This window comes from Notolepis coatsorum (genome assembly GCF_963971535.1).
Source record: "Notolepis coatsorum genome assembly, chromosome: 1".
Classification (NCBI taxonomy): Eukaryota; Metazoa; Chordata; class Actinopteri; order Aulopiformes; family Paralepididae; genus Notolepis; species Notolepis coatsorum.
The window spans coordinates 300,600,259-300,619,275 of record NC_140165.1 but is presented as its reverse complement, the minus strand read 5'-3'; the positions used below and the strand labels follow the sequence as shown (position 1 = coordinate 300,619,275).

Here is a 19,017-nt window from a genome sequence, read left to right as displayed (position 1 = left end):
ACCGACCCGCTAGCCATCAGCCCTGACATGTAGCGCGCCAGCTGCGCGATGTTGGAGGTCGCAGCCAGGCTCTGTGTCGAGGCGATGTACACCTGGTCACTCCACGATGCCAACTGCCTAGCCGATTTCCCCTGGGAAACCGGCTTCCTTAACGGCTCCCACACCATTTCGGGGCAAAGTATGGCTGCCATCGGGCTATCAAGCCGAGGCACCCTGTCCTTAAGCCCCTGGACCAAACCCACCACCCGCGTGACTGGCACGTAGGCGGGGGTAAGGCCAATGATATTACCTGTCCCTGTGCCACGTAAGCCTCCATTTCTGGGAAGAATGAGCAGACAACGCCTGTCTCTCTCACAGGACGACGTTGCCAGAGATGACCTATCATGTCATCAGGAACAGGTGCCGGCAGTGGCTGCGGCAACGCCACGCCATTAGCGGCTGCGGCGGCCGCCATGAGCTTGGGGAACAAGGCAAGCAACTCCCCTTGCATACCTTCCTCCACGTCACTCGCGTCCCTCGCGTACGGGAGGCTGCCTCGGCCGCCAACGTCCGACGCGGCAGATAGCTGGGCATCTCGTCTCGGGGTTGGCGGTTCTAACCCAGTCCCAGAGTACAAGGAACCCCAAGGATACGTCTCCACTGGGGTTTCGAACAAGAGAGCTCCCGCCCCCTCCATGTAATCCTCAGTTTCCATCGGAAATGGAGAAGAGGCAAGAGAACTCTCGCTCGGCTCCAGCACAACACTAAAACCAGGCCGTTCACCCCTGCTGCTCGCCGCCTTACGACGAGAGCGAGCCGAGACGCAGAGTCTGCGACGCAAATCCTCGACCACCAGAGGTGCTGTCGGCCTATCGGCCGACTGTCCACTGGCGGGGGAACCAGGGCCGGAACCCGGCCATCTCACAGGAGATGGAGGCTCAACGGCCCCTCGGCAAGGCAAACTCTCCACCGGGCGCTGCCCAGGCGCACCTGGCTGCCACGACCGCGGAGCCAGAGATGCCTCACGACGCACGGAGGACGCTGCGATAGTGAAGCGCTGGTGGAGGGTAACGTTGTGAGCGTCTAGACCAGGGGTGTCCAACCTTTTTTGAACCAAGATCTACTTTTTTATTTACCACCTAGCCCGAGAGCTACCAGCCAAAATTGTATATTGTAAGCCGTCATTTGAGGCTTTATAAAAGCAGCATAATGAACACAAATCTGTCAGTGCCGAGTCTGACCTCATCTTAAATAACAAACAGCATTGCTTGTTGTAGTTAACAAGGAGAGGAAGAGTTGATTTAGCAAAAAAAAAAAAAAAAAAAAAAAAAAATTTATAATCGCATTTTATTAATCAAGATCTACTTGAAATCAGCCCGCGATCTACCTGTCGATCGCGATCGACTGGTTGGGCCCCACTGGTCTAGACCCTCCGACGGCGAAGACAATATCTCTTAGTTTTTTCGTAAATTTGCGAGAGAGAAAAAACAAAGATACAATGTCAACGTAGCTCCTTTCCAACAACTTTTTCGGCACTAAACTTAAAGTGGTGTGTTACAGACACTTTTCGGTGGTGAAAATAGGGAAGGAGCTGATGGTGTGGCCACGACCCCGCTTATGTAGAGGAGCGGATGTGGGTGTGGCCAGGCGGATGGGTGTGTGCATGTGGAGAAAATTATTCATTATTAGATTGGATAAAGGGATAGTTCCAATAGAGCAGAGCGTAAGCTATACGATATATAACAACACAACAGTGTGCAACTCAAGTAGGACATGCAACTCAGTTTCCCATGGAGTACAGTTTTGCTTGTACAGTTGTACAGTGTCCCCCACCCACCCCTCCTACCCAACCTCCCCCCCCCCCCACCCAACCACCTCCAATGTACAGTCCCCCCCCCCCCCCCCCCCCCCCACCTACCCAACTTCCTCCAATGTACAGTTTCTACGTCAAATGTATATACTCTCTTTTCTGGACTCTTTTCGTATCACAAACAGTACTGTATTTGCAAATCTGGTATGTCATTGTTACGTCTGGTACTCTAGCGAGTGCCAGCACTTTAACTAGTGTTCTAACTATTGTGACAGTGTCGTGTTATTCTGTTGAGTTTCATGTTACGGCATATGGCCGAACGTGACGTTGACGTTGATGTTCTGGTGTACGTTACAATGCATGTGTCTTCAGTTCAGTAAACACCGACATGCTGAAACTACGTGTTGTCTGATTCTTCCAACATAACATTGGCGACGAGAGATGGCTGAATTATCTATCCCACCCCCTCCACCCTTCCTACCGCTGCCCGGTGAGCCTCCCGTCCCGTGGGCACGTTGAATTTCCTCGTTCGAGACGTATATCCTGGCTACCGGTTTGGACTTGTTCGCGGTGAGAAACCGTGCATTACTACAGCACTGTTTAGGCGTGGAGGGACAGCGTGTGTGTGAAACGCTCGGCACATTAGACAGTGACACATATACGTCGGTGGTGGCGCCGACGGAGACATCAACGTACTGGCGAGTCAATAACGCAGTACGTCGCGGACCTACAGGGCTTGGCTAGCTCATGCAAATTCGGGGCATTACAGGATGAAATGGTGAGAGACCAACTCATATTGAACACTGACAGTGATAAAATCAGGGAAAGACTACTGTTGGAAAATTACAAGCTGACATTAGCAGTAGCTATTAGACTAGCAGTGCAGGTGGAATCTGCTATGAACTGTGCAGCTAGTTTGTCTACCTCCCCCAGCCCCAACACACGTGTGCCAGTAGAGGCTGCGAGCATGCTCAGCTCAAGGGTGTCCCTCCTCAACGTGAGTGCAGACGACGGCGGGGACAATATACTGTTAGCCTCCCAGTCACGTGACCGCTCACGCCAGCCGTGCAGGAATTGTGGCTCCCTTTCACACAACTCCAGAGCCCAGACCTGCCGTGACCATGGCAAAGCCTGCTCCAACTGCGGGAGGCTAAACCACTTCCAAAAGGTCTGCAGGTCAGCCCCAACTAGCGCTTCCAAGCCACCGACCACTATCATCCATAATGTCAGCTCAGGACGAGTGCCATTCAAAACATGCTCATTGGTGGTTGGTGACATCACACTGCCCCTCCTCCTCGGATCACGACAGACAATGACACTGCCCAAGAGGATCACGACAGACAATGGCCCCCAAATGATCTCTCACGAACTGGCCTCCTACCTGGGGGGTAAGGGGATACGTCATATCCGCACGTCGTTCTACAACCCGGCTGCGAACGGGGGGGTGGAACGGCTGAACCAATCCTTGAAGAATGGCATCAGGGCCCACCTGGCACAAGGGTGCACATTCATCAACGGTCTCCAACAGACGCTCCTGCACTACAGGGCTACTCAACACGCCACCACAGGCGTCTCCCCAGCCTCCCTCATGCTAGGGCGCGAGTTTCAGCTGCCCCTGGACAGGCTGCGCCCTACTCCGGCTCAGGCTCCAGCCCACCCGCTTCAAGCCACAGTCAACACACGCCAGCGCCGGATGAAGGACCGTTTCGACAGGACCCGACATGCGAGACCACCTACCATCGCCGTCTCAGACTGGGTCAGGATTCGGCGACCCCACCGGGACAACAAGCTCCGGTCATTCTGGTCTGACCCGGTCCAGGTCAGGCAGCAGCTTGGCCTGGCCTCATTCAGGCTGGCTGATGGCACGCGTTGGCATGCTGGCCGACTGCGCAGGGTGCAGGCTCCCGTTGCCCCGGGACAGGGTGTGCCCGTGGCTATAGCTCTGCAGGACAGACGATTCAATGATGTTGCAGCCCCAGCACCCGCAGCTATAGCTCTGCAGGACAGACAATTTGATGATGTTGCAGCCCCAGCACCCGCGGCTCAGCCTGAGGCTGCGGGACCTCCGCCGTTGGCTGTTGCAGTGCCCGGGCCCCGCCCACTCCGAGCGCACAACATGTCTGCACACCTGAATGACTTTGAGACTGAGTATCACTCCTAGGTTGAGTGAAGGGGGGGGGGGAAATGTTACGTCTGGTACTCTAGCGAGTGCCAGCACTTTAACTAGTGTTCTAACTATTGCGACAGTGTCGTGTTATTCTGTTGAGTTTCACGTTACGGCATATGGCCGAACGTGACGTTGATGTTCTGGTGTACGTTAAAATGCATGTGTCTTCAGTTCAGTAAACACCGACATGCTGAAACTACGTGTTGTCTGATTCTTCCAACATAACAGTCATAAATGTATAGATGTAGCAGTACTGTCTGTATGTCAAGTATGTCATGTATGTCATGTTATGATGAATTAAAAATGGGGGACCCTGATGTAAACAAGACGAAAGTCTATCTCTGGTCTGCATCCCCTTAACAATTGTATGTATTGAGCTGTACTGTACTGTACCCATTCTGCAATCTGTTAATAAAGTTTTCAATCAATCAATCAATCAAACCATCGCTAGACCACCGCAACACTTCCGGTATTCCGGAAAGAGCGGTGGGAGGCAGCGCGAGGGGATAGAAATTAATGAATGTTGATTAGAGCGTGGACGTAAGTGGTTGTAGCTACGGCCGTAGCTCTAATCAACATTCTTTCATTTCTATCCTCTCGCGCTCCTTTTCCCCCTCCCCTCTCCCCTCACGAGCTCCATGTAACGCGGAAGTGAAGTGGTCTATAATCCTAGTATATATGCAGGGTCCCGCTCCCAATTCCCATGTATGGAGAGTTACATCATTAGCAAGACACCCACCTTTCTGAGTGATGACGCGGCCGAGGGAAAGTGTGAGGAGGGGGGAGAGGGTGTCCCGTCGGCACGAGCGCAGACAGCAAGGAACAGCTGCAGCTTTAGGTTCGCGTATAATTCCACTGCATTGCGAGTAAAATATCAATACTTTTTTTTATCCCTATATTCAAGAATAACGTTAAAACCAACCAAATAAAAAAAAATGGTTGATCGTGAGCAGCTGGTGCAGAAAGCCAGGTTGGCTGAACAGGCTGAAAGATATGATGATATGGCAGCTGCAATGAAATCGGTAAGTCTATTGCAAAATCATGGCATTTTGAATATGAATAACGTCAACATTCAGCCATTGGACATCTTAATAATGTGATTGCTGAAAGTGTCTGTGTTCACACAGAAATACTGTGTCCAGTCCACTGTCCTCATTTGTGGAATGTTGCTATTTCATTCAAGTGGTCTTTTGCCAACAATTCTGGGAGTATTATTATGCTACGTAACGACATGTCTGCCTTGCAAGCAACACAACATCATACAAAAATATAATATCTGATCATATAGGTTATCCACAGCTCTTTTTTTTGTTAAAAGCTAATTCATCATCATTACCAGTGAGCTCACTGGTTAGATCCGATACTAAAAGGATCGCTGGTCCTTGGGCGGTGCCTTCCCTTTGCCCATAGCGTAAAATGAAGGAATATTACAATCAACTGCATCGCATAGACCTAACACATCTCTGTCATAATAATATTACATATTAGATTGGTCTTTTGATTTATATTTTATTGCAATTTGCTCTATTCTTCCTGCATCCTCCATGCTGAATACACTGTGCCATGTGAGGTTGCTCGAAAATCCTTTTGGTGTACCCCATTTTACGTTATCAGCTATAAGCAAAATAATTTACATAACGCGAATGCTATTTTAAATACACATATATTTTATATAGGTATAGCTAATTACGATCGTTCCCTATAGCAGCGTTTTGAGTTGGTTCATAAAGAGCACAGTATCAGCTTTTTGCACTAAACAAACGTGGGAGGCAGTAGAATCTCTGTAGAATATTCTTTGTCATATTGCAGTGAGTCAATATGATCAGATTTGGTAGTGGGCTTCGTGTTTTCTTCTCCTGTATAACGTTATTTGAAACTTAAAAATATATTTTCTATACACCCATGTCTCATTCTGTGCATTCTTAAGTGTCAGTTCAGGAAAATTCCTCTTATACGTCCATAGCATTTTGATACAATTCTGATAAATAATCCTGAATTGTATTTGAATATTTGCCACTGAGCCATGTATGATGGAGTGGTTCTTGGGCCACCTTGTATGACTTCTCAGAACTGCCGGGCCTGTGTTGAGGGTCAAACCATTGTCTTTTCTTGGCCACTAAAACCGATTTGATGAAATGTCTTTCAAACTGGACCTCTACTGGTGGGTTTAATCTGTGGGGGGAAAACTGCTTTGTCACACTGCCTCAAAGCAGAACTACCCAGCAGCTAGTCGTCTCTCGAGGCCCTATATGAACTGGGATAGATCAAAAGTTATGTAGCATTCTTTAATCAAAGAAATAATTTTTCTGAATTCTCATTATAACCAAAGGAGTAGCCTCTGTAGATACGTTGTCAAGGAAGGTCTCTGGTTGCAAAAGGTGACAATGTGTGTGTATGAAGGGATTCCTTTCCCTTTAAACAATCTGCCTTGTCAGTGCAGGGTCCAAAGTAGGCCTTTTTGCAGGGGTGTGTACTCTCTCTCCCTCAGCGAAGGGAAATCCCTTGCCAACACAGCCGAGGTTCACTTGATGATGGCGGAAAAAAAGCAAAACGTTTTCATAAATCTGGTCAACGCTGTAAACCTTATGATACATTTATATTGATCATTCTTATCTGCATTGCCTTATATATAGTTTTCCTGGTCAATATCTTCATTAAAATGTAGTTGTATCTACAGTATTTCATTCGTTTTTAAGCGATGCCGTGGATTGCTATTCTCATTACATTTGATGTTTTTCAATGTCACTGTTAACTTTGCCAAGCAATGCAGCCCATATACCCCCCCCCCCCACACAAGCTATTAGGCATCCACGTCAGTGTGACACATGTCAGTGACATTTTGTATCATTAGCATATTTACAGTATAAAAGCAGACATATTAACAGGCTTTTCCCAACTTCCTTTGATGACATTTGTGACGGCGACCCACTTGCTTCTTTTGAAAGCACAGAATACTGTTCAATAAACATATAATCAGTTGTATAATCCATGTATTCCTGACATCCATGTCACTATTGTGTGTGATCAATAGGTTTGTATCAAGGTGGGGCAAATGCCTTCTGATTGACCTATCTCAAACCCCACCCTCTTCTCTAGATCCTCCAATCACAGCCGTTGCTTCCAGGAAGCGGCAGTTGTGATTGGAGGATCAAGAAAAGAGGGTGGGGGTTTGAGATAGTTGTGTAGGATATGCCCCCTTTTCCATGTACTTAAAGGAACACGCCAACATTTTTGGAAATTAGCTCACCGTCTTCTCCAGAGAGAGACAAGAAGATAGATACCAGTTTCCTCTCTGTGCGTTCAGTAGAAAGCTATCTGCTGCATGTTAGCCTAGCTTAGCACAATGAATGGAAGCAGACATGGCCGGTTAGCCTTCGGGAGAGGTGTTAGTTGGACAATATCTAGGCTAACCAGCCATGTCCGCTTCCATTCATTGTGCTAAGCTAGGCTAACATGCAGCCAGATAGCTTTCTACTGAACGCACAGAGAGGACACTGGTATCTATCTTCTTGTCTCTCTCTGGAGAAGACGGTAAGCTAAGTTCCCAAAATGTTGGCATGTTCCTTTAAGGGCAGTGATGATGTCATCTACCCTACAGTGACATCACCTACCCCAGGGAAGCGGATGCCACAACCCATGCGAAAGAAGCCACGTTAGCTCGCTGACGAGAGAAGTTTTAAATAAATGGCTAATTATAACCTATATTTATCAAGAGGGAGCCGTTGAACCATAACCCACTCTTTGATTCTTGACAGTTACTTTCCTTTTTTGCAGTCATTCATTTGTTCAGATCAGTGTTTGGGATGTAAAGTTGTCCGATTTTTATTTACAATTAGTCATTTTCAAGATGTTTCTAATGACTTTTCATGCGTTATACGTGTCTTTCTCATGAAACTTAACGTATTTTCTTTTTTATATACTTTTACTACATGTACACCCTGCCGCTAGAGGTTTTATTGTTGCATATTTACAGATATATATATATATATATATATTGAATAAAAAATAAATAAATAAAGGAATCATGATCAGTGTGATGTAATGACATGCCGTCCTGGAAAGGTGAAAAGGTCAGCTTGAGCTACAGGAAAGGTCACTGGGACACGTGAACCCCCCCCCCCCTCTGTCATGATCGTCTTCACTTACTGTGCAGCTGCCCTGCATGGAGTGCTCGTGGGAACATTTTAGACGTCTCTAGACCTCCTACTCCCTCCCATCTCCAACCCCCACACTCTCGAGTATCTATCTCGAGTCTGGCTCCTCACTAGTTAGCATTAGCTGTCCACGTGGCAGCCGGAGCCACTGGTGCAGTAAATGAACCAATCGCCATGGAAACTGGGAATTGCCCATGACAAATGGGATCTCGCTCATCTACAATGCTGTGCGTGGTGCTGCGCACGCAGTTGTATTTGTATTATGTAAACACGTGCCTACTCTACAGCGGACGTTCCTAGGCTATTAATGCCCTGATATTGACGTCCGCGCACGTTGTAAGGCGTAGTTGATGAAGGCTCATCTTCTGTTACCATCAACCGTTATATTTAGTTATGGTATTCACCATTGTGTTTTGTATAGTTGGGCTGGATGGTCCTCCCTAGCAGAGAGGTGGGAGCTGCATTGGCATCTGTTTTTGTATAAAGCCATAATTAGAGATTGTCCCATTTATCTTACTTCTCTGTTGGAGTGGACGTCTGGACCCTATAGTACATGTTCCAAATGACTGGCTCACACTTAAAGCACCTGGAGTTTGTACTGAACTTGTGTGATTCTGACACGTGGAACATCGTACAACAAACCCTACAACTCAATACTTTGGTTTCGTTTGGTCAGTTTAAATCCTTGATCACCAAGCATTCCACCATAATCTGTAATTGTTTTAATTGACTGTACACATTTCATCATGATTGCACTAATTGTATATTGTATTGTCGATTGCAATATCCTATTGTATTCGTCATGTATTTATTATTATCTTTGTATGCTCGACATCACTGGAAATGAGGATATGCCCTCAATGCATTTTTCGAGTTGAAATAAAGATTGAACGAAAACCAGTGACCAATCACCTCTCCTCCCCCTCCCTTAGGTGACAGAGCTAAACGAGGCCCTGTCCAATGAGGAGAGGAACCTGTTGTCCGTGGCCTATAAGAACGTGGTGGGAGCCCGTCGCTCCTCGTGGAGGGTGATCTCCAGCATTGAGCAGAAGACCTCCGCCGACGGCAACGAGAAGAAGATCGAGATGGTGAGGGCATACAGGGAGAAGATCGAGAAGGAGCTGGAGGCCGTGTGCCAGGACGTGCTCAACCTCCTGGACGACTTCCTGATCAAGAACTGCGGCGAGACGCAGCACGAGAGCAAAGTGTTCTACCTGAAGATGAAGGGCGACTACTACCGCTACCTGGCCGAGGTGGCCACGGGCGAGAAGAGGGCCGCCGTCGTCGAGTCGTCGGAGAAGGCCTACAGCGAGGCCCACGAGATCAGCAAGGAGCACATGCAGCCGACCCACCCCATCCGCCTGGGCCTGGCCCTCAACTACTCCGTGTTCTACTACGAGATCCAGAATGCCCCCGAGCAGGCCTGTCATCTGGCCAAGACCGCCTTCGACGACGCCATCGCCGAGCTGGACACCCTGAACGAGGACTCCTACAAAGACTCCACTCTCATCATGCAGCTGCTGCGCGACAACTTGACACTGTGGACAAGCGACCAGCAGGATGACGAGGGAGGGGAGGGCAACAATTAAAGAGAGAAACGCCACACTTCCAAGATTAAAAAAATATATATTACGGGCCGGTGGACTTTGGCAGCCGCTTTTGCTGATGATAACTACCGCAGCAGTTCTTTATTTTTCCATGTGTTAAAAGAAAAGAGTCAAAAGAGGGGTGAGAGAGGAGGTTAAATCTTAGTTTAAATATATATAGAAATATATATATGCAGTTGAAAGGGCCTCGTCTTCTTGATTTCCTCTTTTGACATTTGCCAAAACCACTGATAATGTCAGTCAATCAGCCCGAAGTGGCCGTCGTCGGATTGAAATGGCAGCCTCACACTGGCATAGGGACTGATCTCGTTGTATCAAGGGAAGCTGCTTAGTTAGGTTTTTTGCGTGATATAGAGATGCATTCGAGACACTCGAGAAAGAAAAAACACTTGAATGAGAATCGCCTCACAAGTCTGCGTTGGTTCCAGTACTAGTCTATATGAGAAAGGGCCCTAAAAAGCTGTTGATATTATTCTTATTAATTAAAAAATAAGGTTTTATCAGATAGTACATTGTCCCCTGACTTATTGAAAGTTGTATTAGATGAGAATATATATGGATGTAGAACTTATGAATAGAGAAAAACAATTGCTAATTTCCCTCTTTCTCTCTAAAGTGTATTTGGCATTTCACAGAATAGTACGGTCTCCTACGATGTCACTGGAACCATACTTGGTGGTGAAGATTACTAAAGGCAGAGACTTAACAATATAAAAGAGACAAAAAAAAACGTAAAGCAGCTTCAGAATTTGTGGTTTACTTCTGTGTTTGTTTTATTAAATGCACTTGCCTACTATACTGTTTCTTCAGTGTAAGATTATGACAACAATAATATCGATTATTCAATATTGTGCATGCTGGTGATGTATTTATATACAGTAGCTTGACTTTATTAACTTATACTGTGGGTGTTAAGTATTCATATGATTGAGAAAACAGGCTTTGTCTGATGTTAATTTCTAATTTATTTATTTTTTGTTTGTTTGTTTTGTTCTTGTTATGATTTGCTATACCAAAATGGTGATCGTAAAAATGTACCTGTAATGGGCGTTGCTATAGTGACATGCAATATGTGTATTTAATTTGTTAATGAAAAAAAAAAGGAAGATAAAAACACACCGGTGATCACTTAATCTTGCTGGCTGCTGTGTCACATTGAAGTATGATTATGATATACGTTGTTCATTGAACAGTATTTGAGTACCTTTTTCTGTTATGCTATCCAGTTTTAATAATGGTGACGTTTTCAGAATCAATGTTTCTGTTGAGAATTCACAACATGGACCATATTTTATTTCTGACAGTATAAATTATTTGTTTGTTTGTTTGTTTTTATACCTTTTAGCTGTTCCTGAGTGACAAAATATCTTGAATGTGAGTCATTATGTAGCAGTTGCACAAGAACCTAAATAATAGCTATGATAATAAAAAAGAATATGACTAAATTCTAAATGCACCATTTTTGTGGTGGTCTAATGTATTGTTGTATTGTCACCCATAAGTACATTTGCTTTAAAAGAAAAGTACTTCAGAGGAAAGAAATGAAAAAAACTTTTTTGTGCCCCAAGTACAGTATGTGCCCTGGCCCCTCTGTACATGTTTTGGGCGTGTATCATTATTTTAACCCGCCTAATTTGTAAATTAACTTGTTTGATGAGAGAGGACGCATCTTCCATGTTTATTTTAGTTACTACATGCATGTGTGCCAGACTGAATAGCCTCTCTTTTGATGGATCCTCATTTTCAAATTGTGTGGGTACTTATCTCTCTACAGTACAAATCCTACGTATGAATGTTCAACAGTAATGTACAAATCACACCATAGGCAATTCAACACAAATTGGAGTGTTGACAACTCACCCTTTGCGCAAATCTTAAGACCGGGGGAGCTGCTTATGAGGACAGGAAGCTGCTAAGAGGATTCATCCCCATATCGCTGCTAGTTCTATAGATGATTGGATTCATACTGTATATTATCTGGGATGACAGTTGGTCAGGCTGTTCTTTCTTTCAAGTGTGATACTGTAGCTCAAGAGAGTTTATCAAGCCTTAAGGTCAGTTACATAACCTTGCATTTGCCGATCATAACACATCACGATGCAACCTCTAAAACCCCACACTGTACGTCCGATTTGCTTGATAATGTTTTAAACATGGTAGGAAAGTGATCATTTTTATGGCTTTTTGGACCTTAAGCCTATTAATGCCATTTTGTCCATTGTGTACCCAAAACTCATGTTTCTTATTAAAGGTCATATAAATGTAGTAGATAATATGATTCAATGTTTACAATTATGTGTTATAATTGAAAGAAGCTGAGAACAATTATTTTGTTTCTGATATATTTTGAATACTGTTGTCAGGAGCATTTCATTCATTGACAAGGATACATGCATTGTGTTCCTTTTTTAATTTATGTTATTATTTAATTTTTGCTCAGATTTTCTGTTCATTTGATTTTTCTTTATGTCTATCTTCATTGTGTTTAACACTGATCTTTGTTTCTTCAGCATTAAACATAGGACAAAAAGTGGAAAGAAAAACAGAAAACTTAAAAATCAGCAACTGAATTAATCTATGAATTATGACATTGGCACCACGTTTATAGAACAGAATATTTAGGCATTTGATTTTGAAGAACTGGTTTACTGAAAAATAGCTAATCCATTACTATAATGTAAGAGGGGAGGTGAAAAATTGCTGAAAGTGGGATACATATTGTATATTCTGAAAGATTTTGGTTACCATCTGTTGCCCATTAAAGTTATTTGGTTATCAGTATTATACTATATTTTTCATTTATTTTTAATTGTGGCCATTGACCATATTCATGGTGGCCATTTTGCTCTTATGTCATGCTCAGGTTTGGTATTCCTTTCTGCCTTTTTCCAAGGTGGAAAGGAATCCCAATCTAAGCATGAAATAAGAGCAAAATGGCCACGATGTTAGTATGGTCAATTAACAATCATACAAAAAAAAACACCATACATCAAAAGGAAAACATCATTCCTTTTCATTTAGTTAGTTCTCAGCCACACAGCAAGTGATGTACAAGTGTAGAGACTCTTGCACATAATAACAGAGGAATGCAATATAACCATACGTAACCCCTTTTTGGGTCACATACACACAATGTGCATGCTTGTGTACGCGTGCGCGTGTGTGCAAGATTCCCATTCTATAGCTGCATTGCAGAACGTATACTGCCAGCTTATCTTGGTAGATTTGATAAGGATGCTTTAAAAAAAAGAATCAGCTTTTTTCTTTTATCACATAGTGGGGAGCAATGTCACCAATAGTACTTTTTTTTTTAATAGAAACCATCCTATGTGATGGTTAGTGAACAATGGAAAAGGGGTTTCTATCACATGCAGGCTCTGAGTGTGTCTGTATTGTATTATTACACACAGCAGCGTTCTACAGTGATTGACAGGTTAAAGTGCAGCGTGATGTGTCTCCCAGCCCGACGCTGCAGCCTTTTGCTGCAGCTTGCTGCACTGAAGCTTTCATGAGATGAATTTCTGTGCTTTGAACAGTCCTCCTTGCCAGCCAATAGCTGGCTCAATCTCCCCGACCACCAATCCAATTCTTGTTGCTAGGGCTATGGTAAGTATCCCACTGTTAGCCCGGCTCCTTGCTGCACTGCTCACACACACCTATTGCATCCTGCAAAAAAAAAGAAAAAGATGAAAGCTTAAGCAACTCAGCACAGACCTGTCTTCCATCCTACTGTATGTGTTAATGTAATACTGCTGCAACTCAGCACATACCTGTCTTCCATCCTACTGTATGTGTTAATGTAATACTGCTGCAACTCAGTACATACTTGTCTTCCATCCTACTGTATGTGTTAATGTAATACTGCTGCAACTGAGTACATACCTGTCTTCCATCCTACTGTATGTGTTAATGTAATACTGCTGCAACTCAGTACATACCTGTCTTCCATCCTACTGTATGTGTTAATGTAATACTGCTGCAACTCAGTACATACCTGTCTTCCATCCTACTGTAGGTTTTAATGTAATACTGTTGCAACTCAGTACATACCTGTCTTCCATCCTATGTTTTAATGTAACACTGCTGCAACTCAGGAACACTGAAATTTGCTTATTTTCATTATTTGCTTGATGACAATAGCCAACAACAGACACATACTGTGTTTAGACCTACTGGTAAGACTGTGAGTGAATCCCAAATAAAATCTGAAACTATTTTCAGATGATGGTAAGAATAAATGTGCAGATGACTATAAAAGCCAATAGGGCTTTTTATGTTCAATCATGTTTAATTAATACAGTATGTAATTCCTCATGTGCCAACAATAGAAGCTATAGGCACATTTGTATTTCCCCCCGCGGGTTATCTGATTAGCTTGAATGCAATGACATTGTCGGCTAGTGCGTGACCATTGATCAAAGCTCTCTCAGTGGAGAGGTGACATCTGCAGGCTATGTCGTGGTGTGGGGTGCATTTCCTGGGATGCTTTTACTTCCGGTCATCCCATAAGGGCAGTGATTCTCAAACTCTTCCATGTCATGGACCGCCATTTGAGAAGATATTCGTTGTTTCATAATTATTCAATCCAGAATTCCATACCTCTGTATTCTGTAAGTGGAGACAATAGTCATTCTTATCTTATTATTATCTCACTGTACTAACTTCTAGTGGAGAATATCAAATCAAATGTATTTGTAAGGCCCGACAACACACGTTAATGTCCCCATGGGCCGGACGCGTCTTCTTTAAACAAGTCAAGAAGAAACATCACAATAAATCAAGGACAAAACAAAAAACACCATGAAATCAATTTTTTTTAAATGTAACACTCCCAGACATACCCCACGCAAAGGTAAGGAAAAACTGAAAACCTAGCAATAGGAAAAAAGCACCACAGGCAATGTGGAGGGGAGAAACCTTAGAAGGGCCGTTCAAGGGGGGATCTCCCTTCTTAGATGTCGGTGATAGTAGTGTTGCTATAAAACAGGCGAAAAAGTATATTAGTGAAATGTAACTGTTCCTCATTTTCCCGGGGACCCCCTGGAACCACACTTTGAGAACCACTGCCTTAGGTTACAGCAAAGGTCTAATCTCTACTAACAAAACAATTCATCAGATCGTCCGCAGTTCAACACCTTCTTTACACAGTGCATTTCCATTCCTGAGAGATGCTGCGTATTGCAGGATGAGAATGGTGGACGAGTAGCCACCTAGTCATTTTGACCATGATAATAATGTTTATTTCTTTATTTCAGATCCCCATTAGTCACTGCCTCAGCAGCGACTATTCTTCTATGTTATGCCAGAGCCCGCCCAGGCAAACAGAGATATTATCTCCTTTGAGCATTCATGGGACATTCTGGAACAGCGACTGATGCAGCTATCGGCCGCCCACGGCGACGAGTATCCGTCCTGATGATCAATCAAAATAACAAACAATTACCATATTGATTTTGTCCTTTAGGCGGGGGGTGAGTTACACAAAATCATTTTTGCAAGCCTGGCAAATCTCGAAGGTGATACACGTGTGCTCTCTCAAGATGAACGAGGCTTGCCAAATGCTATTTCCCGTGGCCATGTTTGTCTTGCTTGAGTCCCTAAAATAATGAAATTTTTTCCCTGACTCATGAAATGTCAAATTAGTTACTTTGTTTTGTTATATCGCTGAATCATGGTTCTCGGTCAATCAAGGCGCATGTCATCCATTCGGTTTGTATCTAAGGTTAGTTAGTTAGTTAGATAGTTAGTCTGGCACATGTCCACAACGAGGTCTGAGCTTCCACACAGCCTACTGAAATTCAGTGCCATGCAAAGTGTTGATGTCTTGCTGTCTACAAATGTCTACACTAAAAGGAGTTTAGACCCCATATCGTTGTTTCTCACTGAGAAAGTCGGTGGACGTTGAGTTACCAGTGTACTCATTCATCAGTCAGTCAGTCACTAGAGGCTTTTGTGGGATTTGTCAAGCGCTCTGGGACTTGGCATGGCAGCTCCGTGGATGTACACTGGATGGCAGCAGACGGCGGGGGAGGTCGACGAATATAGCAGGCCACTGGAGGTCTCACTCACAAGTAATTAAAACATCACTCTCCCCCAATGTCATCTCTCCAACTAATATAATGAATACACATCCCTTTATTTACCAGGAAGGGGATTATTAATATTGATACTGATTATTATTAATGTTATTATTGTAAAGGAAGCATGATGATCAGCAAGGCCAACGGCTTCTCTGTTACAGTGGGTGACAATATTGTCACAAGGAAAGATGAAATTACATACCTGGGTTCCATCCTAGAGGCAAATCTTTCCTGTGACAAAATGGCAACCAATGTAATACAAAAAAGTCAACCAACGAACAAGATTCTTGTACCAGATCTCCTCTCTGGTAACAAGAATACCCTGAAGACTCTAACAGGAGCACTCATTCAAGGGTACTATGACTATGCTTGCACCTCATGGTACCAAAGCACCTCAATGGCACTAAAAACAAGAATACAAACATCACAAAACAAACTGGTCAGACTACTGCTTGACCTGACTCCTAGAACCCACCTCACCCCTGCCCATTTTGACAACCTAGGATGGCTTAGAGTAGACGACAGAGTACAGCAACTTGCAATGGGCCTGGTCTACAAGATACACTACACCACTAAGATACCCATGTACATGTCGAAATACTTCCCAAAGGTCAGTGAATACCATGACCACAACACCAGAGAGAGTTCCACAAATCATGTTCAACCCAGATTCGGCTCAAACAAGGGACTAAACACGTTTAGCAATTATGCCACAACAATGTGGAACCCACAGCCGTAAAATAATGTGAATCCCTACCTGCACCTTCAAAACTGTTCTCAAAGAGCACCTACGGGAGGCTGCAATTCTAAACTGGCCCCGGTAAATGTCCAATGCCCCCACCCCCCCACCCAACCCCCTCCAATGTACAGTTTCTTCCCCCTCAAATGTATATATTCTCTTTTAGAAACTCTGTCTCTTAAACAGTACTGTATATTTGTATATCTTGTATGTCATAAATGTCTGGATGTAACAGTACTGTATATCTGTATGTCGTGTATGTCATAAATGTTATGATGAATTGAAAGTGGGGAACCCTGATGTAAACAAGACGAAAGTCTTGCATGCCCTTAACAATTGTGTGTATTGAGCCGTACTGTATTGTACCCATTCTGCAATCTGTTAATAAAGTTTTCAATCAATCAATCAATCAATGGTGGAGCCATCAATGCGTGGGGGCAAATTCTGAAGGGGCAGGACTAGATAACCTTCTGCTCCTTCTCGATTTTTTTTTTATAATTTTATGAAGAATGTAAGATTTCATTTAAAAAATTTATTTTTTTAGTTTATCCTTTTTATTGTGTTTTTTATATGGTTGATTGTTCGAGATAAAATAAACTGAACTCAACTCAAACTTGTGTCACTGAGTCGTGTACTGCTCTCGGACACTGGCTCTCGGTGACAGCGTGGACGTACAGCGCGTGATTCTCAACATCACATATTTTCTTCAGCACCGATAGCAGACACACAAGATTATATAACAAACCACTACCACCGCTACAGAGAGCATGTCTGCTACTTTGAAATATAGATGACATATTGGATACAGAACTTTGAGATGCGAATAGTGACTAAGCACGATCTGCACCTCAAAGATGTATAAAGGATAATAGATGTGCTGCTCCAAAAATACCAACCCATTAGAGAGAGAGAGAGAGAGAGAGAGAGAGAGAGAGAGAGAGAGAGAGAGAGAGAGAGAGAGAGAGAGAGAGAGAGAGAGAGAGAGAGAGAGGGAGGGGGGGAGATAGAGAGGGAGAGAACAAGAGAACGAGAGAGAAGAACGACTGTAGAAGCTGAGAACAGAGGCAGCTCTATAAATAGACCGCATCCCTGCAGCCTGTGTGTGTGAGTAGACAGTGAGTAGACTCGGGACATCAAAGTGACAGGCTCACCGCCACTGTACGTGGATGACGACGACTGTAACTGAGGGGTACAATTCCCTGACTGTATTGATAAGTATGGTATCATTAAACCACTACCTGCTTTATGTACTTTAACTACTGGCCACACAGTACATGATATAGATATGATGAACACTTTCCCACCTGATGAAACGAAGTCCACACAAATGTATAAATCGAATATTTTATATAGCAAAGGGTATATACAACGTTCACTTAATGACATTTATGATTTGAATGCACTTGTAAGGCAAATGAGTATTCGTAGGCAAATCAACATTGAATGTCCAATCTCTGGTTACGCAGGGAGCAAGTATACAACCTGGTTCTTTAGGGAACTATAGCGATGGTACTTAAATGATTATAGCTGGATATACTAAAGGGGGGTCCCGCTGGTTGTAAGTCAGTAGGGGGGGGGGGGTTAGGAGAGCCGCTGGCGATATCCCATCTGGCCGACGATTTCTTGGGAGAATTCAGAGTGCTGAACACGGTGCCCACAGAACCTCGGTCCACAGATGAATACAGCTGGGCCCTCTTGTAGACGGTAGCTGCCGGTCCACAACGAAGAGACGTGAGGCGACCTCACTCGGGGTAGAGCGCCGTCTCACCTGGACTCCTCTCGGGGGGTAGTTCCAACACTCAGCAGTGTTGGCTGTTATCCATGGCATAATCAAAGCACCCAAAGCAAGTAGATAATCCAAGCCGTGTAGGGGTCGCCGTCGTCCGGGTAAAGTAATCCAATGTACAGGTCCACTCGTCCTGGCCCAGAACTCCTCGGATGAAAGCACCACACGTGGTCTGCTCAGCCTGGTTAAGACTCTAGATAACGCCAGGAACGATGGGGGTACTGCTCACTTTATAACTCTAACCGAACGATGCACCATACATAATAGACTATTATTAACTTAATAGAAATACGTCCCACTCGACGGTATAGTGCCAAACTATGACAATTCAACTATTAATCCACACGATGTCTCAATGCCTATTCTGAGGCCAAGTAGGCCATACTGCACCACACGTGGGTCGTGGGTGAGGCTTCACGTCTGTTACTAGGTTGGAGGGTAAAGGACTAATGGACTAAAAAGAAAGTTCTACTTTACTTGCGCCATATATATATGCGCTGTGAACAAATAGTACCATTCGTATTTCGCCAGACGTATTCCTACGCGGAACCGGGCTTGTAACGACATGTTCGTCGGCACGATTGAACTTGAACCAAGGGGCTTGGCTGCTGGCGCCAGGTTCTTGTCCAATGGTAGAATGAAACTATTATGGGCTGTTAGTAGACTAAAGGGATATTCAGTGTATATGTACAAGG

At 44.2% G+C, this 19,017-nt stretch overlaps 1 protein-coding gene across 1 annotated transcript; it reads left to right on the top strand.

The window, feature by feature from the left end:
* Window positions 1-4,875: 4,875 nt before the first annotated feature.
* ywhag2 (3-monooxygenase/tryptophan 5-monooxygenase activation protein, gamma polypeptide 2) lies at window positions 4,876-9,845 on the top strand. The gene is made up of 2 exons (XM_084313022.1): window positions 4,876-4,978; window positions 9,043-9,845. The coding sequence occupies exons 1-2, from the start codon at window positions 4,892-4,894 to the stop codon at window positions 9,697-9,699; spliced, it is 744 nt and encodes a 247-aa protein (XP_084169148.1). The 5' UTR covers window positions 4,876-4,891; the 3' UTR covers window positions 9,700-9,845.
* The last annotated feature ends 9,172 nt before the right edge of the window (window positions 9,846-19,017 follow it).